The 25,086-nt window shown below is 35.5% G+C and overlaps 1 protein-coding gene across 1 annotated transcript in view; it reads right to left on the reverse strand.

Annotated features, from left to right (window-relative positions):
* Positions 1-1,285: 1,285 nt before the first annotated feature.
* Positions 1,286-25,086, reverse strand: part of LOC306881098 (phosphatidylinositol 3-kinase regulatory subunit gamma-like) — a 31,384-nt gene continuing 7,583 nt past the window's right edge. The window contains exons 3-16 of the mRNA XM_079435008.1: positions 14,570-14,662; positions 13,951-14,016; positions 12,900-13,040; positions 12,570-12,759; positions 12,379-12,464; positions 10,870-10,975; positions 10,677-10,775; positions 10,342-10,522; positions 9,166-9,291; positions 8,940-9,082; positions 8,627-8,803; positions 7,820-7,891; positions 7,134-7,307; positions 1,286-5,736 (exon numbers count right to left, since the gene is read on the reverse strand). Coding sequence (XP_079291134.1) covers positions 5,547-5,736; positions 7,134-7,307; positions 7,820-7,891; positions 8,627-8,803; positions 8,940-9,082; positions 9,166-9,291; positions 10,342-10,522; positions 10,677-10,775; positions 10,870-10,975; positions 12,379-12,464; positions 12,570-12,759; positions 12,900-13,040; positions 13,951-14,016; positions 14,570-14,662 — 1,844 coding nt within the window. The 3' untranslated portion in view covers positions 1,286-5,546. The remainder of the gene's footprint in view (positions 5,737-7,133; positions 7,308-7,819; positions 7,892-8,626; positions 8,804-8,939; positions 9,083-9,165; positions 9,292-10,341; positions 10,523-10,676; positions 10,776-10,869; positions 10,976-12,378; positions 12,465-12,569; positions 12,760-12,899; positions 13,041-13,950; positions 14,017-14,569; positions 14,663-25,086) is intronic.

Genomic DNA, 25,086 nt, shown 5'->3' on the forward strand with positions numbered 1-25,086 from the left:
TTGCACCGTATATGCTTTTAGTACAGCATTATTATAATATTATTGCCCTATCACGAGGAAGATCGCACTGAAAACTTGAACAGAAACTCACTATCAGGGGCCTGTTGCATTAAACAAGTTTACCAAATAAGCCAGGCTTATTTCAGTTATTTTGAACCAAATCAACTGACTATAAATCAGACTAACTGAAATAAACCTGGCTTATTTGGTAACCTTGTTTAATGAAACAGCCCCCGGTTGTCCTTCAAAAGTTAAAAGTCTCCTGATTATATATATATATTAAATGGCACAGTATATTTATCAAATGAACCACTAGAATGGCAAGAGTTAATCCCAGCTGGCAACATTTGGGACAAATTACTTTAGAGTTTGAAGGTTTTCAGATGAGTTGCATTTTTACAGTCACCCATAAATGAATGTCTTGTTTCTGTGAACTTTAATCATGTAAATAGTCACATGAACAGAGCTGTTTATCGCCAGCCTGCTGCTCTGAAAAAAATGATGTCCATGTCAAAAAAACTCCATAAAATGTATTATATATGCATTTTACAATACATAAAATATTAGTCACTAGACACAGAACCTGATTGCATAACTGATCGGTCCACATTGTAAAAGATTTAAAGTTATTACAAAATCAGAATTGACCAGTATAATTTGTTTTTATGAAACACTGCAGTGTTTATTTTAAATGGTTTATCTTTGCACAGTTTTAAAATTCATGTGAGCTTATAATCTTTAGTTAAAAGATTGTATACAGGTGCTTGATAATAATAAAAAATATTTCTTCTTAACCAAGTGAGCAAATTTTCACTTCGTGATTCCCCACTAGCTACCCTGCACTAACCTGTTTTGGGCATGTGGGTTATTTCATTTGACTATGCAATGGGTGCATATTTCCCTTCACTGGGGAAATTGTGGGATTAAAATAGGTTAATTCATGAACAGACTGAACAAGGAACTAGCACTTTAATTTTGAGTCAAACATATATTCTTAGGAAGAGCAACATAAAAGTTTTGGCAGCATATTTAAAGATTTAAACCCATCCTGATCCAGCTGCTGGTCAAACAATGAAACATTCTCTATAGGTCGTTGCTATATTTGCTCAGATTTTTCCACCCCCTGGTAATGTAAGTAAAGACACGCCAAAGTGTTTATCAAAAGACAACTGACACAAGCTTCTGAGTCATGGTACTTTCTGCTGCTTCAGCATGACATTCGCTGTAAAAGCAAGTTGTTTGGATCACATCACAAGATCAAACAGATGACGACAGACAAGAAGGTGCAATAGACTCAATATCTTTTTATTGTCTTAAAAATAATTTCATCTACCTATTAAACAGCCATATCTCTGTAATGCTTGTGTACCTGTTTGAGAGACAAACAACACTGATGCAAACTGTACACTGAAACATCTGCACCCAAAAACAGATTGGAGAGAACAGAAGTAGTAAAAGGAAATAAAAGTATGTACATAAAGTTTGCGCACACACATTCAGTAGAAACGTACTGGGTAACAAACAGTGCTCCCCGTCCTCCAGGTCTAATGGCATTTTGGTGTGCATCTACTTCACGCACTCAGGGAGAAACAAGACAGAAAGGTATCATTTAGTTTAAAGAGGTAAAGGATAATTAGTCGTTATGTATGAAAGCTTTTTCCACTGTGGGACAAAAATATAAAAAAGTTTTTATCTCACAATTCTGAGGAAAAAAACATCTGAATTGTAAGACATAAGGTCTTAAGTAACTTTATATACATCTCACAATTCTGAGGGGAAATACATTCTAATTTTACGTCTTGCAATTGTGAATTTATATCTCGAAATTCTGTTTTTTATTTCCACCATGGAATTAAAAAAAAAAAAAAAAAAAAAAAAAAAAGTAATTCCAAAATCTCACAATTATTACTTTTTCCTCACAATTGCAAGTATATATCTCAGGTCTGACTTTATATCTCGCATTCTAAAAAAATTTTGAATTGTGACATAAAAGATTTCATAGTTCTGTCATAGCATATTAAATACATTTCTCATGCATAGTGGTTAAGTTATAATAGAATAAAAACAGAAGTCTATTAAACATTTGGCCCTGCTGTATCGTGCTTTTCAGTGCATATCTTGTCGTAGAAAGACAGATGAGGAAAAAATAACTGCTAATTTTAGTTCTTGCTCTGACAGACTATAGCAGGAAGTTAGAATTCAGTCTATAATTATTGTAACCTTTCCTTCTGGGCTTTTATTATTATTAAATGTAACTTAAAACTTGAAAGAGAAAAATGTCTGCTATGGAAAAAAAAAAAATCTACGAAAAATGCTGGCAAACCTGCTCTGGGTTACAGCTGCAACCTAAAATACCATATTAAACTTCTTTTATTCAGAAGAAAATAAGATGTGAGGCGAGGGAGCACTGTTTAAAGTGAACAAAGAATGAAAACAAAATCTTCAAGTTTCAAACAACAGAGGCACAAAAAAAAGACAAGAGACCCCGTCTAACAGACACCTTTCAGGACCAGACAGAGAATGTCTGAAAATACATCTTCTATTTGGTTAATTAGACACTGTAAACATTTGTAACTGTACTGAATGTAAGAGAGATATTCAAGCTAGCTTATCTTTGAATCTGTAAGGTCATTACTTACAATGAGGAAAAAAAACATTGACATACAATTAGTCTCTCTTTAAAAAGGAGTTAAAGGAAAAAAAACGACAAAGAACAGACCCACTTCGGCACGATCATAACACAATGACACTACAGGCCTGTAACTAAAATGTGTACCTAAACCCATTTCGGTTGCTCATAAAGGCTGTCAAGCTTTATTAATTGTCACGCATTATCACCTCAAGATGTGCTTGTATAGTGCATTTAGAGGCTTTATTCCACTGCTTTATCTCAAACAAACTCGTCACATCTGGCTTATTCTCTGTGCTCTCAACGACCCGACGTCAGTCAGAACATTCAAGGAATAATAACCAGTGTCTCTGTTCTTGCTCCACTCCACACCATCATAGCAAAACAACTTCATCCTATCGATATGACAAAACAAACCGGAGTATACTAACAAAACAAGCTTATAAAACAAAAGCCTGCCTCATCTTAAGGTCTGTGGCAGATTCATAAATGAAAATGAATCTATCTATAAAGGAGGACGTCAAAAGCAAAGGATTCAGGCTAGTTTAAAGTTTCTAGGTTTTAATTCCAACTTGCCTTTTAAATCGACTAGCTTTCTAGGAAAAAACTGATGCAGTGTATTTCAGTTAAAATGTAGCTTTAATAAAAAAAAGTCTATTTATACCAAGATGAATTTCATGATTGGAACTAAAAATGCAGTTCAATTTTTGCATTCAATTGGTCTATTTAGACCAATGCGTAAAAAAACGGCACAAGTGCTGAATGAAAATGCTATTTCTCTCCATGACAGTAGGTGGCATTTATGAAAAAGAAAGAAAAACCCCTGCTGTGCTACAGATGCTGTATTATCTGTAAGTGCCAACAAATCAGTTTGTAATAGCAGTGGCTCTGGGAATGTGACTAAAAAGCCTGAATCTTATTGGTTGGAGAGCTTTATTCGCAGTGCGATAGATAAAGTGATAGTTTACACAAAAAGCACAATTTTGTCATTTACTCACCCTCAAGTTTCAAACCTTTTCTTTCTTCTGTTGAACACAAAAGATGATATTTCAAAAAATGTAAGTAAGTAAAACAGCTAACGATAGTCATTGACTTCCATAGTATGAATAAAAATACCATGGAAGTCAACAGCTAGCTGCAGATGTTTGGTTACAAACATTTTTCAAAATACATTCTTTTGTATTCAACAGAAGAAAGAAATTCATACATGTTTGGAAACAACATGAGAGTGAGTAAATAATGAAATTTTCCTATCCCTTAAGAACATCTATCCATAAAAACTTCGGTCACATAGCATGCAAATGTTTGTATCAGCGGTTTAATCAAATTCAAATTGTTATCTCACTGAATGTCTAAGTGTGAACAGGCCTAAACACACAACCTTGTAAAATTAATGAAATTACTCCTGTTGTTAAAATGGTACCTCAAATGAAATGACATCCATGAAAGTGCATACTGGTTAAGACCAAACCTCATAAAAAACTTAAAAGCTAATGTTAAACACTACAAATAAGAGGCCCTTTCATCATACGGTCTTCCTTATCTTGATTTTATTTGAAAGTATGTAACAGAATGCATTTAATGAGATGATCCTCCTTTTTTTCCAATTAATAAAAAAATCACGTAGTTGTGTTTGAAAGCCTTTGACAATTTAGCACTTGCTTAACTTGGTTGTAGAGCTCAAGGAGTATATATATATCTATGGAAGTGAAGCTTTCTGTACTGCCCCAATCACAGCAAGGGTCCTCCATGACACATGGGCAGAAGGCACTTTTAAACCACTTCCTCTCCAAGTATGTTTCATTTAAGTACAATTTCTTAGTACGCAAATATAAAATTGCTATCTGGTTCTTGCTTGATAAAAAGCATTTGATCACTCACTAAAAATCTATGTTTTTTATCCAGCTGACTGTATGATGTACATAACAGTGTATCATCTGACTATATGAGTCACAGCAAAGCTGAGGTCACAGGATGAAGCACTAAGGGGTGTACAGTTACAAAACGCCCAACAAACATTAGGACTCATTTCCTATTACAAATATAACATATTCCTCCTGATAATCTCCTCGAAAATCTATAATCATATATTGGTTTATATCACAAAAGGGTTTTCAGTTCCATTTTTGCTTGTGCCTGTTGAATAACCTGCTTTGCCTCTTTAAACCTTTCTAAGTGAGTGGAAGCTCCTGTGCGCGTTGCTGCTTTGGGATCACCTTTGTTCTGCTCTGGATCTTAACAGTTCGCTATAGCTATGCATTATTCTCACGTTACAAGAGTCAAAAATAAAGCACCAGGAAGCACCAATACCAGCCCACAGAAACCATTAAGATGCCAGACTTCCAACTCTGTGGTGTAACATCTCAAGGAAAAGCACAATTTTTGATGGCAATTTATTCTGACCATGACGACTAGCTTTACAGAGGCAGAATAGAAGCTAAAAGGACTTCAGTGTCCCTCGACCATGCCTGATATATAAAAAAAGGTTTGTTTCACATCTTCTATAGGACAACTCACATAAAGAGGAATCTATATAGTTGGCAGAAGCGAGCTACCAAACAAATACACAGTGACATAACAGCTAAAAGATTGATTATCAACAGCTGCGACTTTCGGTTAATTCCTCATCCCGTGTCCTCAACGAAAATATGCAGGACTACAACACCAATCATGTGACACTTTCCTCTCCTTACAAATACAGAGTAGCTGTGATCTCACCGTAATTACTGCAGCAGACTTTGATTGATACAGAAAACTATGGGCTTACAAAAAAGCCGTACGTTTACTGACGATAATATACTGTGCTTATCTGTTCTCTACGATAAACATAAAAGTTCGGTGTTAGTATAGTTTGCTCCGTATAATGTGCTTAATCATGCTTTATATGTGTGTCCTGGGCCGTCTCGTGTTGCGGTGCTCATCTAGGCTGCTGCGTAAGGACCGGGTAGGCCAGGGTTACATTCAGTGAGTCGTTGTGCTGGACCAGAGAGGTGTGTTTGTAGTGCAAGACCAAGTCTTTCAAGGAACCGTAAAGGTTGTAGGGCTCAGCAAATCCAAAACCGGTGGCTGTCTTGTAAACCACACAATGTTTGATCTCTCCATCCACGCTGTTGAAAAGGAAGAAAATGTGTTAAGCGACAGTGAGATACTAAGGAAGTGCAGGCCACAGCTTGACAAGAGAACTCTGAGGAATTTGACGATTCCAGTTCGAGTTCCTCTTAACACTTCTGGTTCCTTAATGGCTCTCCATTAACGAGGTTTTCAGTACTTCTAAGGAATCAACATTTAGAAAAAAGGAACTTATTTTTAAAAACAACATTTTTCAGGACTTGCACAAATAAAATAAATACTTTGTCCATATAGAACAAACCGATACAATCAAAAAAATAAATAATTGGTTTGTAAAAATCGGTTTGCACTTATATATCAATATACATTAGAGGTTGATCAATATTGAATTTAGCTGATAATGTTTTTAAAGTCTAAAAAGGAAAATAAAAACTAGTAACAAACTAGTAAATGTGTTAAATAATATTTTTAGTCTTTCCCTCCTGTGATGGGGCAGCCCAGATACCAGATAGAGTTTACTGTGTAACCAAAATGCCAATAATATCCAGACAAAAGATTTGAGGCTTTGAATTATAAACAAGCCCAAAATGCAATGGGACTCTTATTTTGGAATCTCTATTTACTACTTATTACCGTTTACTAGCTGCTCATTCAAAAAGATGAGGGAAATAAAATGCGCTCTTTCAACCATCTACAATATATTATAATATAAACATCATGAAGTAAACATTGTAACAATTCATCAAGTTAATAAGAAATCGCTTGGCATAAATGAGCAGAATTAATTAATTGTGAACGGTTCTGAAAGCGTTAGCCTGTAGAATGCACATTCTGACTTTGATTGAATTAAATAAATGTGAGAGCTAAACATTTCTACGTTTTTTGAAGTTGAATGATCAAATAAAGACAGTGATTCCTGTTTTTCCATTCCCAAATTTAGCCTCTTAAAACAAGTTATTTTACCATTTAAGGTATTTCGTACATTTTATGGCCTTCAATTTGATCAAACCTACTTTTTTTAAAGGACACAGGAGAAATGTGAAATACATTTAAAACAATTTGTGCATTTACAAACACTCTTTAATGTCTTTTTTGGAGACTGTGTAAGTGTGGACCAGTTTGTGATTTCTTTGTATTGTTATTTAATATTATTGGATTACAAGTCTTTTTTCGAGTGTCAGACTACTGGATACTGCATGTATGGTTTCTGAATCAACAAAACAAATGATTCTAATGAATCAGTTCCTTTTAGTATGAGATTACACAGGTCATGCTGAATGTTTTGTGTTCTATATTCGGTCTTGCTATTTGATTATCAATGCCATTCGGTTCCGTTATTTTTTTTTTTTAAAAGGAACTGGTTCTGAATAAGAAGCAAACTAGAGCTGCATGTGATGCTGGATGTGGTGAACTGGGAAGTGCTTCAGTAACTCACACTACAGAGCAGGCGAAGGAGCCCTTCTGGGTCTGGCTCTCTCTGATGAGGAAGGTGCCATCTCGTTTGCCTCTCAGGAGATCCTCCGCCTTTGTGCGCTTTATGTCCCCAACGTACCAGGTGCACTCTTCGTGATGTGCTTGATCGTCATCGTCATCCAACAGAGAATATAAGCTGAAAGTTCATAAATTGAATGATTACTGTTTTTTTCTATATTTGATGTACCTGTCAGAAATATCATGATTTTGTTTCATTAATGACTGTGCATTGTGCAATAAGATATATTAGCCTATTAGTATATTTTTGTGGTAAAAACAGTAGTTTGACATGCAAAGACAAACAATAAATACATCCACTATTACATCTCAATAAAATGCAATGCAAGGTCTTTCTATTTATATTTGACAATTTCAACACTGCTTTGTGGTAAAATCTTTTTAAAAAAACATCAGTTTAAGAGCTTTTTGAATAAAACCTGTCTCGTGATTTTAAAAGCAGACAATCAGTCCATGTTCAAAATCTAATTTTGAGTGAAGTTCATGATGAAGTTTGTGTTAGGATGTTGAAATGAATGTTCAGATAGTTCTGAAGGTATCCCAAAAGGACTAATGTACCCGAGTCTGGCTTCATACAAATTCAGGTTGTATTTGCGTATAGTATCTCAAGTCAGGATGAACAGAACTTACTCCTCTGATTCGTTCTTTATACCGAGCCAGTCGTTGATCTTCCTTTGTTTGGTGCCTTTCTGAGTCAACCATCTGCAAAGACAATATCAGTGTTGTTAACATCAGCAGTGGTTACCTGTGAATAAATAACCAGAGTGCAGAGTTTCCTGCCATGCTTTGCTGAATCTACAGTATCACAACAAAAGAAATTAAATTGTGAGCTTGCAGTAAGCAATGTCAAGACAATTTGTTTTTTATATAGCTTTGTCTATAGTGGCTTCATTTAACAGTGAGAATACTTGACTAGCATAGTCCTATAATTCACAAACAAGTAACTCGTACGAGCCAGGTCTTTTCATTAATCATTCAAACAAACTTACAAACTCAGAAGTTATAATCAGTCTGATGAATCTATAATACCATTCAGAAATTGGGGGTCAAATTTTTTGTCATCAAGGATGCATTAAATAGATCAAAGATCAAATAAATATTTTGTAACATTATAAATTCCTTTCAAGTACTCTTTCTAATAAATGTTGTTCTATTGAACTTCTCGTTCATCAAAGAATCCTGAAAAAGCAGCACAACTGTTTTCAACATTGATGATAATAAACGTTTCTTGTGCACCAAATCGGCAAATTAGAATGATTTCTGAAGTATTAAGTGACACTGAAGACTGGATTAATGGCCACTAAAAACTCAACTTCGCCATTACAGGAATAAATTATATTATAAAACACATCAAAATAGAACATTTTAATAAAGAATTATGACATTATAAAGTAAATTGCTGACACATTCAAATATATATATGGGAGGTGTTCTTACACAAAGTATTGGTCCCGTAGCTTCCTCAGCTGTATGAGGTCTGGTTTCAAGCTGTTCATCCTCTTGTCTATCTCTCGATTGTCTGTAGCTTGTCGCTTCAAGTCCAGTTCTAACTTACTCTTGCTGTCATGAATCTCTGTCACTCTGGATTTCAGCTTCTCAGAGTTGCTTTGAATTCTGAATAGACAGTAAAAAAAAAATTCCCATTTATATATAAGCCAAAACATGACTCGAATTCAAATGAACACCAAGGAATTATGGGAAACATCTGTATCATTATAGTGCTCTGATGAGTAATAGAAAACAAGAGTACCTCTCAATCTCCTTGTCATTGCCTTCTCTGCGAAACTTCTCAATGCTTTCTCTGCTGATGCGCTCCTGGGTCTCGCACTGCTCCTCAAAGATCTTGATGGTCTCATTAAAGGCCTCTATGGCTGTTCGTTTCATCTGGAGCTCCTGACAGAGATCGCAGACCATCTCTGTTAGTGACTGTTAATTAGATCCCAATGCATTTGAAGGAGAGATGAAATGCAGCCTACTTGTGATGTGCGTGTGTATTCTTCATACAGTACATCATATTCACGACTCTTCTCCTGATACTGCTCGTGATAAACCTTCAGCTGCTCTCCTACCGCCTCGATACTGTCCTCTTTCACCACCTGATCCTGCAGAGCACAAGAAGGTGCGTTTACAAGCATTATTCACCTCAAAATGAAAATTCATTATTTACTCATCCTCAAGTTGATTTGAGATAAGCAAAACTGTATACATTTTAAACTGACTGTTGATATACACATGCGTGGCGAAGACGAGTTGAAGTCGTTATTTTTGTTTTCTTTGCATACAAAAATTATTCTCGTAGCTTCATAATGTCATGGTTAAACAACCGATGTCACATGGACTATTGTAACAACATCTTTACTACCTTTCTGGGCTTTGAAAGTGTCAGTTGCGTTGTTGTCTATGCAGGGTCAGAAAGCTCTCGGATTTTATAAAAAATTTCTTAATTTGTGACATGAGGGTGAGTAATTAATGACAGAATTAATTTTTTTTTTTTAAGTTTGTGCTTTTACGGTGTTTTTTGGACATTGACAGTCGGTAGGTATTTGTTGATGTTTACTCTGATTTGGTGACCTGGTTCATCCAGTTCACTAAAAAGAGCCGGTTCAAAAGAAAGATTTGTTCGTAATGAATTACAGGTAATTATGCTGTAATATTAGTTTCTTACACAAACAGACCATTTCACTTCCTAAGAACTCAATATATCATCAGGTGCCACAAGTATTAATCATGTTGCCTGAAATGCTTTTTTTGACTCAAGTGGTAGCCCTTGACTTGCATTTTATGAATCAACCAAGGACCATGGTTGTAGCTAAAAATCTTACCCGAGGGTGAGTAAATTAAAAGCATTTTTTTTTTCCGGGTGAACTATACCTTTAAGAGGAATTTTCATTAGATACATTGTTGGGTTAAAAAACAGCTAGATGAAGGGAATGAGAATGGATGCAGAGGTCATCATTGTTTTTTTTTTTGGACGTTAAAAGTCTGTGATCACTATTATATGGAAAAGTTCCATGTGAAGATAAAAAAAAAAATCGTCTTGGTATGTCATGAGGGTGAGTAAATAAAGACAAATATTTAAATTTTTCATGAACTACCACTTCAGGAAAAAGACAGCATTAGTTTGAGCACTGTGAAGAGTGGAGGCATCGCACCTGCTGAGATTTAGACACGGGGAAGAGCAGGCGAGTGTCCAGCTTGGCGTTGTACTGGGCCAGTGACTCATGCCGGTAGTGGTTGATGAGCTCCACCACAGAGAGAAAAGTAAGAGGCTCTGAGAAGCCATACTTCTCCCCGCGGTGAAAAATTTTGATTAGCTTGTTATTGCCTCCTTTCCTGGAATAAACATCACAAGGCTTTGATCGTGTCTTGTCTCTGTTAGAAATTCCTCTCGGTAATGATGCATATCAAACGAATGATACACCACGCAAAGCATTCATCTCATATTAGACTTCACAAGAACCACGGTTTGGTCGGAGGAGGCGCTCACCTGAGGGTCAAGGTATACTCTCCCTGCACTTTGCTTGATGCGTCCCGCACCAGGAACGTACCATCAGGAGTGTCTCTCATCTTGTCATTCACCTCCTCTCTAAAACCATGTGCATCAAACAGAGATTCATTACTAACAGAAATGTGTGATTATCTTGATTACAGCCTTATAGGTAATTATGTCAGTGATTTACCTTGAAATTTCTCCCCAGTACCATTCAGCTTCACTCAGTAAGCTGTTGTTTCCATTGGTCACAGATGAGGCCATGGCTTTGGCTTTGGGCGGTTTAGGAGGGAGAGCTGGATAAACAAGGCAAATAAGATACAAATATTTATGATTGAAATAAATACATTTTTATTTATCCCCACGACTGAGGCCAACATTTGCTTTAATGACTTTCATACATCGTCAACATGGAAACGTGCAAGGTTATATTACAGGCACAGTCTCTGGAGCCACCTGTCTTGCTCAAGGGCGTAATGGTGATCGCTCAGGGATTAGCCCTGCAACCTTTCGGTTACTAGCCTAGATATTAAACAATGACATGAGGTTCTCTCTTCTGTAGTTGAGTTTAAGTCTACACTACAGGGAAGATATAGCTTTTTTTGATAGATTTTTTTTTTTTTACTGCAAATCCATACTGCAATTTTTTAAGGGGTCAAAAAAAGATTTGATTGAAATACAACTTCTACGCTCAAGACTGCGTTTATTATATTTTTTAACAGTAACCGTGTGAAATATTATTACAACCTAAAATAACAATTTCATCATCATTACTCCAGTCTTCCTTGTCAGATAATCCTTCAGAAATCATTTGAATTTGCTGATTTGTTTCTCAAGAAACATCTAATATTTTTGTTGAGGTATTTTATGTTCAGGATTATTTGAAGAATTATATAAATCTTTTGTAATATTATAAATGTTTTGTAACATTATATTTGGTCACTTCTGATTAATTTAATTATGCATCCTTGCTGAATAAATGTATTAGTTACTTAAAGTCTTACAAACCCCACAGTTCCAATGAGAGTATACAAACATCCAGACAAAAGTTTTAATAAGTTAAAGTTTTTTAATCGTGTGTCTATATACTGCATCTGTGACATGTTGTCGATTACCACGATAATTTAACATTCCTCATGATAACAAATAGGCATTTTTACAGTAAATACACTTATAATGAAAGCAGGGCGTACTGCAAAATAAATAAATGTTTAAAATATGCAGCTACATAAACAAGGAAAAATGGAAATAAAATTGTTACTGAAATGTAACCAAAGCTGTTTCCTGACCACAGTTGCTTTTAACTTCAACAAGCAATATTTACTGTGAAAATCATTATACAAATTTATTTAACTGAAAATGTTTCTCTTTAGGATTACAGACGATACTAAAAGCGAGTGAAAAAAAGACCTTGTCAGCTTAGTAAATAATAATTAAAAAAAATAAAATTTTGCCAGATAAAGCTTAATCATTAGCTTTTTCTTTAAAGCCAAATATTTAACTCCGGAAATACTTTTTAGACGAAAACATAGCGCTGCATTTCTATTTTAAGACAGGGGTCTCTCACAAGGGTATCAGATCATGTTTGGCATCAAAAGGTTTGAAAACAGATTAAATCTCCCTAACAACAGTTTAATCTGTGAATAAAAAAAAAGCATAGCTATTATACACAATGGCAAAAGCGACACAGGTGACTCACCAGGAGGAGTCGGCTCTTGTTCCCAAATTCTCTCCAAAAGAAGTCTCTCAACTGCAACTGCAGGAAACCCCTCATCTTCCTCTGACCTTTAAATCAAACGCATAGAAATGAAGATGGCTTATTTTTCAGCAACGGATTTCCAGAATTTGTCTCCAGCCAATAGAAATACAAGAAATAAACCTCCCGCTCACCCGCTCACAGGGCCCCTGATCAGCAAAGGGCCAAAGACTTGGCCGAGGGTGTGAATGTCGAGGCCGTTCTGCTCCGCACGCTGGCAGACCTTCTCCAGGTGTCGGAGCAAATAATGCAGCGTCAGGAGGTTCTGCAGTGGAACTTCAGGCTTCTCCAGCACCTGCTCTAGTCTCCTCGCGGAGGGGACGTCTATTCATGAATGACATCACAGTAAGCGCGTGGGTCATCTGGCATGGCAGACACTCAGAGCTGTTTGCTTGCTGAGTTCGGTTACTTTCTTTACACGATGCTCTTTCAGGCTGCACGGATGAGTGAAAAGTGGCACATACCTGATTCTAGCTGCACTGCTGCCTGAAGGTCTGTATAAACAGAGGGAGGGATGATGGGGGCAGGAAGTTCCTGCAGGTACTGAATAAGAGCCTCCGAGAGGGCATGAATGTCCCACTGTCCCACGTCCAACTCCTGCAGCTCTGCACAGGGACAAATGACCGGGCTCATCATGATGCACGCTTTATAAATGACGAGTCACAGCAAGATACACATTAGATCTAATTCGATACATCCCTTTCAAACAGAGTTACAGAAATATGTTGGCAACCAAATAGCAAATCACCAATGAACATTATCAAACCCTTAACAACAGTTGCCGTACCACTCCTAGTTGTTTTTTTTTAAATAGTATATACAGAGGAAACCAAAAGTTTGAGATGTTGAGAATCTAATTTAAACCTGGAAATAATGCTTTAAAATATTGTTTATGTAAATGATTACAAAAATTTTATGATGTAAAATGAACGATAGATAGACAGACAGACAGACATAAAATGCTTATAAATAATATAAATAATGCTTATATTTATTATGATCTTATGAACTTACAATATTTATTAAAAAAATTTTTATTACTTTATATATAGCTTAATAGACAGATAGATCTAAAATAATTACAATAATGATTATATTTTGCATTATGAAAAAAACACTTACAATAAAATCTATATTTTTAAATAAAGACATGTATTTATTTATTTATTACTTTCTTGATATATAGACTGATAGACAGAGATAGAAAAATAATTACACTAATTTACTATTAAGGATTATTTAAATAATGATGCTTATATTTTGTATAATGAATAATATGTATTAAGTATGAACAATAAATATTTATTAATATAAATATATTTTAATTAAATGTATTACTTTAGAGACAGACAGATAGTAAGTTTTTAAACACTGTACACAAGCTGATATCTACTTAGAATAAAAACAAAACATTAAAGCAATCAAAATCCACAAGGCCTGAAACTGAATAACTCCATCTTCTCCTGCACAGGAAGTGCATACCTATGTGGCAAAGATAACTGCGATTAAACTCACCAGCGAGGCTCTGTCTGTCAGAGGCTGAAGCAGTGGATGTCCTGTATAGCGTCCTAGAGTCCAGACCTAGCAGAAAATCGAGGCGTAAGCTAATCTCTCAAAAATAGATCTTCCATGCCAGCTTGGATTAGAGGAGCAGTTACATCTAAACATTAAATGTAAAAGCCTGGAGATATAAATATATCCAGTCACGCTATCGGGAGAACTGGGAAAACAGCCCAGCTGAATCCCTGAGCTCTGCTTTAGTCTGTGAAGAAGTGAGATGACGGCTTCAGTCAAGCCAGACAGTCCGAGCGCCGTTCAGTCTCTCGCTCAGGGGAGAAAAAGAGGGACGGCTCACAGTGAAAGAGGAAATCTGGATGTTAATAACTGCCATATGGTGTAAGAAGAAACATTTCACACATTTCATTTATTATCTTCAATGTGGAAATATCTAATAGAAAATAAAAAATCTATTACAAGAAGTAGAAATCCAATGTTTTTATTTTCGTTCTTTCTTGTGGCTGGAGGCGCTCTGCGGGGATTCCTGCTCACTCCATATCATGTGTCAGGTTCTCTAACGAACAAACCACAAACAATAAAGCTCTTTACATGACATTCAATGACACAAAAGTATTACCTGTCCGCTCAATTGCTTCGACCAACTTAATAAGATTAGGAGGAGCGGTTTCCAGGTGTATGAACGGTTTGGTCAAGTCCAGGACTGGAGCAACTGAAACGGCAGAGAAAAAAAAAAAAACTTCTGCTTATAACAATTACATAAATATATCATCCTCTAAACATTTCATACAAGCAAAAGTGTCCAAGATAAAGGAAGGAAAAGCCTTTTAAACCAAGAGCAAATTTCTTTATTTTCAACAAAACATTAAACTAAATCACTTAAACATTATGTGGTGCAAACATCAAGTAAAAAGTGGTAACATTTTTCTGACACCTGAATGTGAATTTACATACCTTAATTATAATAATTAACATTTACGTTTTTAATATATTTTTCGTGTAAAAAGACTTTTTATCGTTAAGTCATAAATATTAAGTATAATCTTCTTAAGTATAAGTATAAAAGCTCAAATTATCTGATATTTTTGACACAGTCATGAGAGTCTGCAGGTGTCCTCTCTCTGATATCACTTCCTGTATTGTGTTTACTTTCCCGCTTTTTGGCTGCACAACATGGCTTTGAATTGGCAGACAAACCTTCAAATATTAATAAGCAGTTAAGAATTTTCTAGAAATAATACAAGTTCATGCCAGAATACTTAATATGGTTTTCTTTTCATGAGGTTTTCCTCTTCAATGTGATAAGATAGTTTAAAAAAAAAATTATTATTATTTTTTTTTTTTTATTATCAAAATGAATTTTTACTTACAAATTAAAAACATGTTCATTATATAAGTGTATTCAATTCACTTTATGAATTAAATGTATTTTTAATAATAGTTATAACAATACGAAATCTAGACCAAAAAAAAAAAAAGAGCATCATGTCAGTAGGATACCACAGGATTACATTTATTTTCTACATAAAATGAGTGCCTTATATAATGCAAAATCCAAATCCTAAAGTAAAACGTTTCTTAACACCAGCATTTACTCTTCATTCTCATTTCTGAATTGTGGTTTGCAAGATTGCAGCCTTCTCTACCTTCTGTTGTGACTCACTGTCCCAAGGCCAATGTTTTAAATTTGACTTTGACTTGCCCGTTACCTTTTTTAAATATAGCGCTAAATGTGCAGTCCTTCGTGGAATCCTAAAGCTGCCAAAGGCAGCAACTGTCTAGCGGAGAAGGCAGTTGACGTGATATAATGAGAACGCTCTTCTATAAAATCAGGGTATTTTTGCACCTCAGAGCCAGCGCTGAACTCGTCGTAGGCCACGTCTCCCACTTCTCTTCTGTCTTAGGAGAGTGATGGCTTCAGGATGCATAATTGCATATGGGTTTTTATGACGGTTTTTATATTTTGCTTCCTTCCAAGCTTGTTCTATTGGTTAAAACCCTTTGAAGACCTCTTGCATTAACACAAAACAATTGAACTAAAAAACGAATTAAAATAACTAAGTAGATGTTAAAGGCATTACAAAAATCACACAGTAAAAGATAATGAAACAGAATAAAAAAAAAATAAATAGATGGAGCTACACAAAGAAAAAAAATTGTCTATCATCATACAAAAGATTTTTACTGGTGAACACCCCCCCCCCCCCCCCCCCCGCCCCCAACGTTTCCTCCTGTCTTATTTCACCCCTTCTGGAGCAAGAGCTGCCTTGGCCCTTTGCGTGAGTGGAGCACAATAAACGATTTAATCAAAAGTCCTGAACAAGCAAAACCCCACTGGCCGTGTGCCAGACCCTCCTTTTCAGGCCCACCACAAAGAGGCCAGAGCTTGGCTGCCTTCGCCTCCTGGCAGTGCAAGGCTAAACCACGTCTGATTATTAATTTAGGAGTTCAGACGAAGTGCCATGTCAGCACATTCCACTTTTCCACTGCACGTTAAACATGGAACTTTGCTCGCTTTTCCCTCTTACGGACATGAAGCCTGCCTCTTCTGCCCTCAATCTTTCCACATCTCGCACATTTCCCACGACACAGACGTGAATCCACATTCTACCCTTAATCCGTGTTATATCTTTCCTTTCCTAGGGATGCATTACAGGAACGTCCTAACTTAGTTCTTGAAATAAGATTTTAAAAAGTAATTTTTCCAGTGAAACTAGGAAATTAGGTTACTTCTGTAATACAGCAAAGTAATTAAGCCTGTTTTATTTTCAACTTTAGACTGAGATTTCTTTGTCAAAGACAATTTACTCCTGGAAACAAATTTAAAAGGCTGTTTTACATGTACTGACACTGTCATTACTATCATGCATGATTGTAATTTATCAAATGTCTCTATTTGCAATATGTTTGAACAATGGACAGAATTCAGTTTTGTATATTGTCTTCATAGGTGACATCACGACACAATTGTTTTTGCCCAGATCTATTAATTTATTCAGAAATCTATTGTAAATGCAATTTATTTAAACAATGACTTTAAAACACCTCTTCTAATTATCTTTTTTAAACATTTCTGAATTAAAATTAGTTTCATTTTGAATCAAAATTAATTTCATTTTGAATCATTTTCATTTGAGGGGCATTTAACTAAGCAAAAATGTTTACAAAGTGAACTGTCCTTTTCTCATAATGAAGAAAATATGAAGAGTTTATTTGCAAACACAGATAACTGTTTTTTTTTTTCATTTTCAAAAATCATGTTTTTTTTATTGTGTTTTATTGTGTTAGTTTGCTGTTGTTTTTTAAGTTATTTTTTAACCTAATCAAAATAACCCAACTGCAGTTTGACTGAGATTAATTGAAATGCACCATGAAAAAACATGATGATTTTTGAGAATTGTTAAAAACAGAGTTATCCATTTTTGCAAATGAACTCTTCATATTTTTTCATTAAAAGAATGGAATTTATGAAATGACAATTAATTTGATATCTTTAATAAAAATATATATTTTTTGCTGCTGCAACACTACTTTTAAAAAACTCAACTTGTCAAATGAACCTCATGTGGTGTAACTAACAAGCTTTTAAAAACAAAACAGGAAATGACATCTGGACCCCTGCATGACTGTTAAGGGGTGTCAAGGTCAATAAGTCTCTTAAAATATTAGATAATTGGACCATTTTATCACAAGGCTTATGGTTTCTCAAAACCATATGAAAGCAACATGAATAAAAAGAGTACATTTCTAAGAATTTAGCACATGCATTTTAAACCAAACACTGTAAAAGCCATTTCCTTTTCTTTATAGCGGACACTCTGTGCATGTGCTAAATTCTTACAAAAAACAACTTAAATATATTCCTTTATTAAACAAACTAAACTATAGCTGCAAACTGGCACAAACTCTCAAACGTGCAGCAGGGGCTTTTGTGCAAAATACTGCTTTTAGGAAAAACAGCTGTGACCCTGCAGTCATTGTTGGTTTTTGGAGAGAGAACCAACTAATCATTACTCAATTATAGTCATCTTGGCAGTCTGCATTCTGGATGGCCTGCGAGTGAACGTGCCATGGGAAAAAACAACTGCAACAACTAATGATATGATTACAGCAACAGCTTGCTTTATTCGGCTGTCACTTCTTCACGGCTGCACTGTCAAGGCAAATTCCCCCATATCTGTGTTTGTATGATAGGCTTTTCTTCTGTTGTTTATTTTATCCCTGCTGACTTTAAGGTAAACAGCAGCCTACCTTTTGGTAGGCCGAAGCGATCGACTTTGCAGTTGTACTGGTGTGTGCGGTTTGGTATTTTGCTCGACTTGGATTCTGATGTATTCATTAACTTTGATTCGGCCATGCTCTACTAATGGAAAATGATGTCTTTGTACTCGGTGAATATGATTATGTAAGACAACTTTCACCCACATTGCTTTGTGCAGTTCAGTAATCTGGGCACCTCATTCATGGCTAACCGAAGGCCCATTTCCTTTCACTGGAGCTCTAAACCTCTCGACATGTTTTAATCTTAATGCAGTGCAAACGGTATTAAGAAACACAACACACAAAAGCTGCTACTACAAGAGACAGTCTTATATAGCTCAAGTTTCTTTTTGTTGAGCATAATCGGCTTCAGGCCTGATAGGATTTCTACAGTGCAACAGAAAAGGAAGAAAGAAGAGATGAAAAAACTCAATTTTAATAGCCTAAAATATCTCATTAATACTACTGTTCAGAAGTAATTTGGGGGTCGGCAAGATTTTTTTTTGACAGTTTTGAAGTAACTATCTTACATTAAAGCACTTCTAGCGAACCTTTAAAACACTAATAATTTAATAACTATTAAATGTTTAGCAAATCTCAAAATAAATATCCATTTTTCATACTGTACATTATGATGTCGTAATGCCTAAATCCACTTGTAGCATTTAAAACTATTAATTTGAGTTTAAGCATCAATAAAATTGCTTCTAAAAAAAAAAAGTGAATTCAATGTCCATAAATTTGTTAATCAAATACAAAAAAAAAAAAAATAAATAAATAACTCGTGGTGAATTTTGTTATATTTGTAGATATGTGCACTGTGCTACATATTTGTAAATATATGCACTATTTTACATATTTATTATATTGTTATTTAACACATTAGTGAGGTCTTATTTAATATAGTTTGAATAAACCTGTCATAGTTTCTGACAGCAACCATTTCAAATTTGAACAATGAGTTTGATGGATTGATTTGAGTCTTTAGTATTTTATTTAAACAAAATACAGACTTTAATTATATTAATTTTATTGGTTATTGGCTATAATATGAAAATTAATATCATCTTATCAATATCAGCCATTTTATTGTCCACCGGACAAAAAGTATTAGTCAGATCACTTAGAAAAGCATTAGCCCACCAAGTGATTGGAGTTTACATTTCTGTAGCACAAATAATACTGAACAAGAAACACATTGAATTTTTATATTTATGTAGTTATCGATATCAGCCAGAATTGTTATATCCATTCATCCCTAATGGGCGTCATTCCAGAATTTCTACTCCCAGTTAGGGCTGCACAATTAATCGAAATAAAATTGATAACATGACCTAGAGCGTTTATACCACGAATCTTTCTCGAATTTTGCCCATCACAATAAAATGCATAATGTTCATAATGTAAATCCTGCTGTACAGTCCAAGTAACAATATGCCAGGCCAAAGCATCATGGGAAAGATTCAGACTTTAATACAGCCTCAATTCGGAGGCCTTAACTAGCCTTCGACTAATTCTTTGAAAAAGTTCAGGGTAAGGAGCCGGGGGAAAATTCAAGGGGCCTTCTCTTTCTGAGAATTGTAGAGAGTGTATAGTTTATAGCTGCCTAGAGACAGTATCAGAAGCGTCTGTGAAACAGGGGAGGAGGAACAGGCGGAGGCTGTAGAAATGCCAAGCCATGGTTCATTTCAGCAAGCAGTAAAACTGAGGCCAGGAAAAAGAAAAAGGGGAAAAAAAAGAGAGGGAGAACTTCTGCCACAGGCTGCGAAACACAACCAAGTTCGACTCCTGCACATTTCTGTGAGGATAGTGTCAATGGATTTCGATTAAATCACATGAAATCTCTCTCTCACTGAATGAGAGCAATTGGATATGGGAAAACACCACATAGAGAGTAACAGCTCTGTTCATAATTATATGGGCTGATATTTCCAAAGCTACGATCATTTTCACATTTTCTTTACAGATGCTTTTCTTGCATATTAACATGTTAGCTAACAAAGAGTGTGCTGTCAATTACTCCAGCTGGAGGAAAACCGATCTTTTTCTTTTTTTTGTAAATCAAGTACTAGAGCCAAGCCATGAGCTTTCAGTATAAATGCTTTTGTCTGGTTTATTAGAAGACATCTATGGTCACCTGACAGATTTCAGATTGACTTATTTTTTTTTTTTTGCTCAACCAGTTTAATGAATGTACATTTTTTCAAGTGTGTGTCTTATGAAGGGTTTCTTAAAGATGTACATTTGTACATTTAAAAAGTATATAATAATAATAATAATATATATATTTTTTTAAAGTATATAATAGCCCTTTGAAGCTAACTGCAATTTGGACTGCAATTTGCAAAAATCCTGGAATGTTTTCCTCAAAAACCTTATTTTTTTAAGACTAAAGAAAGAAAGACATGAACATATTGGATGACATGGGGGTGAGTAAATTATCAGGAAATTTTTATTCTGTAAGTGAACAAATTCTTTAAGTTGGACGTTCGGGAGGTCAACAGATGAGTGACTGAGTCTTTCATAATAAGCAGGTCGAGAGTTAGTAGACCAATTATTACCTATCAAGTAGGAATGGGGTGACAATATCAATTTAAATTTATCTTAATTTTGATGAATCAATATTCATTCTTAAATCCCAAGAATCAATCTTTCAGTCTGTGCTGTTTTCAGTTGAAGCACAAACAAAACTTCACTAAACATTATTTGAAGCAACTCGCAGCCAATAACCACAATAAGCTTTCTTACTTTTGACATGAAAAGTCTCAGCTTTCAAATTTGGTCAGTTTTATCATTAAAATTCAATACAGTACAATACATACCGTTTTAGTACAATTTAATGTGGCATGATAGATAGCTGTAGCCACCTCAGTCCAATCATCTCTTCCTCTTTACTACTATTTATTGCACAAAATCATGAATGAACATCAGAAATTATGTTGAAATAAACAATATATAACTTACTGAAATGTATTATGTCTCATGTAACTGCATGGTCAATCGCGTTTCGATATGCAGAAAAACATCAATTAAACAGCTTGCAAACAAAATGGCATTTATCATTACATTTACCACAGGAAATCCATTTCATGTCCATAGCTTTTTAGTGACCTAAAAAAAAAAAAAATTATAACTGCATTCTGCTAAATATATACACACATACAGTATATTACACATAGGGCCTACATATATTCATGACATTTTACTCAACCAGTTAGTTGTTTTATTTAATGTATGTTTGAATAAGATAATTTCCTAAAATTGAAAAAATGCCTTCTGTGCAACTTAAAAGTTTGTATACATCTCAGTTTTTTATGGGTTATTATATCTAAACAGAATTAGACTTTAATACTTTGGTCTCTGCTGTTCATTTGAACATTTAACATTGACATTCCAGCCGATAGGGAACCCTATAGAGTTCAGCTTTAGTTGAGAGATATTTTTGTCTTCAAGAAAAATTTAGGCTACATGTAATGTACCTCATACAGGTCCTTCTCAAAAAATTAGCATATTGTGATAAAGTTCATTATTTTCTGTAATGTACTGATAAACATTAGACTTTCATATATTTTAGATTCATTACAACACAACTGAAGTAGTTCAAGCCTTTTATTGTTTTAATATTGATGATTTTGGCATACAGCTCATGAAAACCCAAAATTCCAAAATATTAGCATATTTCATCCGACCAATAAAAGAATGGCCATTATGTTCATTTATGCACTCAATACTTGGTCGGGAATCCTTTTGCAGAAATGACTGCTTCAATGCGGCGTGGCATGGAGGCAATCAGCCTGTGGCACTGCTGAGGTGTTATGGAGGCCCAGGATGCTTCGATAGCGGCCTTAAGCTCATCCAGTGTTGGGTCTTGCGTCTCTCAACTTTCTCTTCACAATATCCCACAGATTCTCTATGGGGTTCAGGTCAGGAGAGTTGGCAGGCCAATTGAGCACAGTAATACCATGGTCAGTAAACCATTTACCAGTGGTTTTGGCACTGTGAGCAGGTGCCAGGTCGTGCTGAAAAATGAAATCTTCATCTCCATAAAGCTTTTCAGCAGATGGAAGCCGAAGTGCTCCAAAATCTCCTGATAGCTAGCTGCATTGACCCTGCCCTTGATAAAACACAGTGGACCAACACCAGCATCACTGACTGTGGGTACTTGACACTGGACTTCAGGCATTTTGGCATTTCCCTCTCCCCAGTCTTCCTCCAGACTCTGGCACCTTGATTTCCGAATGACATGCAAAATTTGCTTTCATCCGAAAAAAGTACTTTGGACCACTGAGCAACAGTCCAGTGCTGCTTCTCTGTAGCCCAGGTCAGGCGCTTCTGCCGCTGTTTCTGGTTCAAAAGTGGCTTGACCTGGGGAATGCGGCACCTGTAGCCCATTTCCTGCACACGCCTGTACACGGTGGCTCTGGATGTTTCTACTCCAGACTCAGTCCACTGCTTCCGCAGGTCCCCCAAGGTCTGGAATCGGTCCTTCTCCACAATCTTCCTCAGGGTCCGGTCACCTCTTCTCGTTGTGCAGTGTTTTCTGCCACACTTTTTCCTTCCCACAGACTTCCCACTGAGGTGCCTTGATACAGCACTCTGGGAACAGCCTATTCGTTCAGAAATTTCTTTCTGTGTCTTACCCTCTTGCTTGAGGGTGTCAATGATGGCCTTCTGGACAGCAGTCAGGTCGGCAGTCTTACCCATGATTGCGGTTTTGAGTAATGAACCAGGCTGGGAGTTTTTAAAAGCCTCAGGAATCTTTTGCAGGTGTTTAGAGTTAATTAGTTGATTCAGATGATTAGGTTAATAGCTCGTTTAGAGAACCTTTTCATGATATGCTAATTTTTTGAGATTTGGGTTTTCATGAGCTGTATGCCAAAATCATCAATATTAAAACAATAAAAGGCTTGAACTACTTCAGTTGTGTGTAATGAATCTAAAATATATGAAAGTCTAATGTTTATCAGTACATTACAGAAAATAATGAACTTTATCACAATATGCTAATTTTTTGAGAAGGACCTGTATATCCAAATGAACTGATACTGAATTGGAATCTAACAGAGTCAAGAGCTTTTGAATTGAAATGAATCCTGAAATCAATACCTAGCCACCTTACGTATAGTAATACTTGAAGAAAAAAAAGTTGAGCTGCAACCATTTTATCCTTAAACATTAAAAACATGCATTCAGAACAGTTTCTGGTACAGAACAGTTTCCCTCACAATCTATTTATAACAACATAAAACTATAAATAGAAAAATATTTATTTACAGCATTTTATTGAGCACAAATATTATTTAAGCAGTTGAGCTTAAGTGAAGATTTACTGAACCACCAAATATTGAGTTTTAAAAGGCCAAGAATAAATGTAATATTTTAATAATAAGTTGATTATTCATTACATTATTTAAAAAATAACAAATTTCACAGATCTCAAAATATGAAAGATTAATAAAACTCTTAAAAGCATTTCTTAACTTAATATTAAAAAGGAAGAACGGTAGACTTGAAAATGTAATTAGCTTTATTAATCTAACATGACATGTCTAGATTCTTAATAATAGAGCATAATTTCTAAATTCATTTTTTCTATGCTACATTCTCAATGCAAATCCATTTAAGCAGCAGGCAAATGTCTCAGGCATGTAGGTCAATTCCCTACATCTACATAAGAAAAGCAGGAGAGAAATATGTAAGTTACTCGATCTAGTAGCAACTTACTTTTAGGACGAAGGCACTAAAGCAACACTGATGAGCAATTATTTTACAGATTTTTAGCCAAAATAGTTTTAGCTGGAATCTGTGGCTGCAAAACTCCAGATTTCCAAAGAATGGGAATACCCATTATTCACATTTCTACACATTTCTTGCCTCTTGTATTTTAATAATACTCAACACAGAATTCCATAGATTTTCCTTGGTCTGGATATAACTTGAAAGCAGAATCTAAATTGTATGTAACTGGTCCTGTAATACAACACTTCAAAGTACACCAAAACTACTTTTTAGTGTCCACTGCAGTGTTGGAGACTTTTAACTGTCCAAAAAAGGGACACAAAGGAGACATTGAAGCAAAAATCACCTGATGGAGTGGGAATGTGCAGATGAAGCTGAAATCCCTACCTGATACATATAACTCTCCAGATTGGCCTGGTGAACTGCCAGGCTTCCAAACATACTATAATTTACTGCTTCCTGAGGGCATAAAAGAAGGAGGAGAAAGAGCTCGGGGAAAGTGCCAGAGAAACACAGGAGCAAAGACAGTTTGGGAAAGGAGACACTAGATAACTAAGAGGGCACAAGGTAGCATCCACGTAGATGATCATGCTACACTTGTAAAACTAAAGGTTCCAGAAGAAGTTTACGCAGCAATGCCATAGTAAATCCATTTTAGTTTCCACAAAGAACATAAAAGAGAACAGTTCTTGAAAGAGCCGTTATTTAGTTTAAAGAAGACGAACAACCTAAAATATATATTTTTTCTATTATAAAAGAACCTTTTGTCAAGGCTCGAAATTGCGACCATTTTGGTCGCATATGCTCCCATAATTTAATCTGTGCGACCTCAAAATATTTAGGAGCATCTGTGCGAGTGCATATAATTGTTGTAGTGTGACCCGTTTTCATTTCTCTAAAAACGTTCATAGTTATGTGCCTTCTGTGTGCTGATACGGTGACTGTATCAAACGTTACATAACATCTTTACATTCTTAAATTTAATGCAGATTTTAGATTGAGTGATTGACAGCTAATATTAACCAGTCACTGCTTTCCGCTGTCAGGCGACAGGGAGCTAACTAACGTTACCGCGGGAAAAGCAAATGGCTGAAGAGAGAAAATGAAAAAACACAGACAGATTTCTTTTGTAAACCA

Source organism: Barbus barbus (genome assembly GCF_936440315.1).
Source record: "Barbus barbus genome assembly, chromosome: 15".
Taxonomy (NCBI): domain Eukaryota; kingdom Metazoa; phylum Chordata; class Actinopteri; order Cypriniformes; family Cyprinidae; genus Barbus; species Barbus barbus.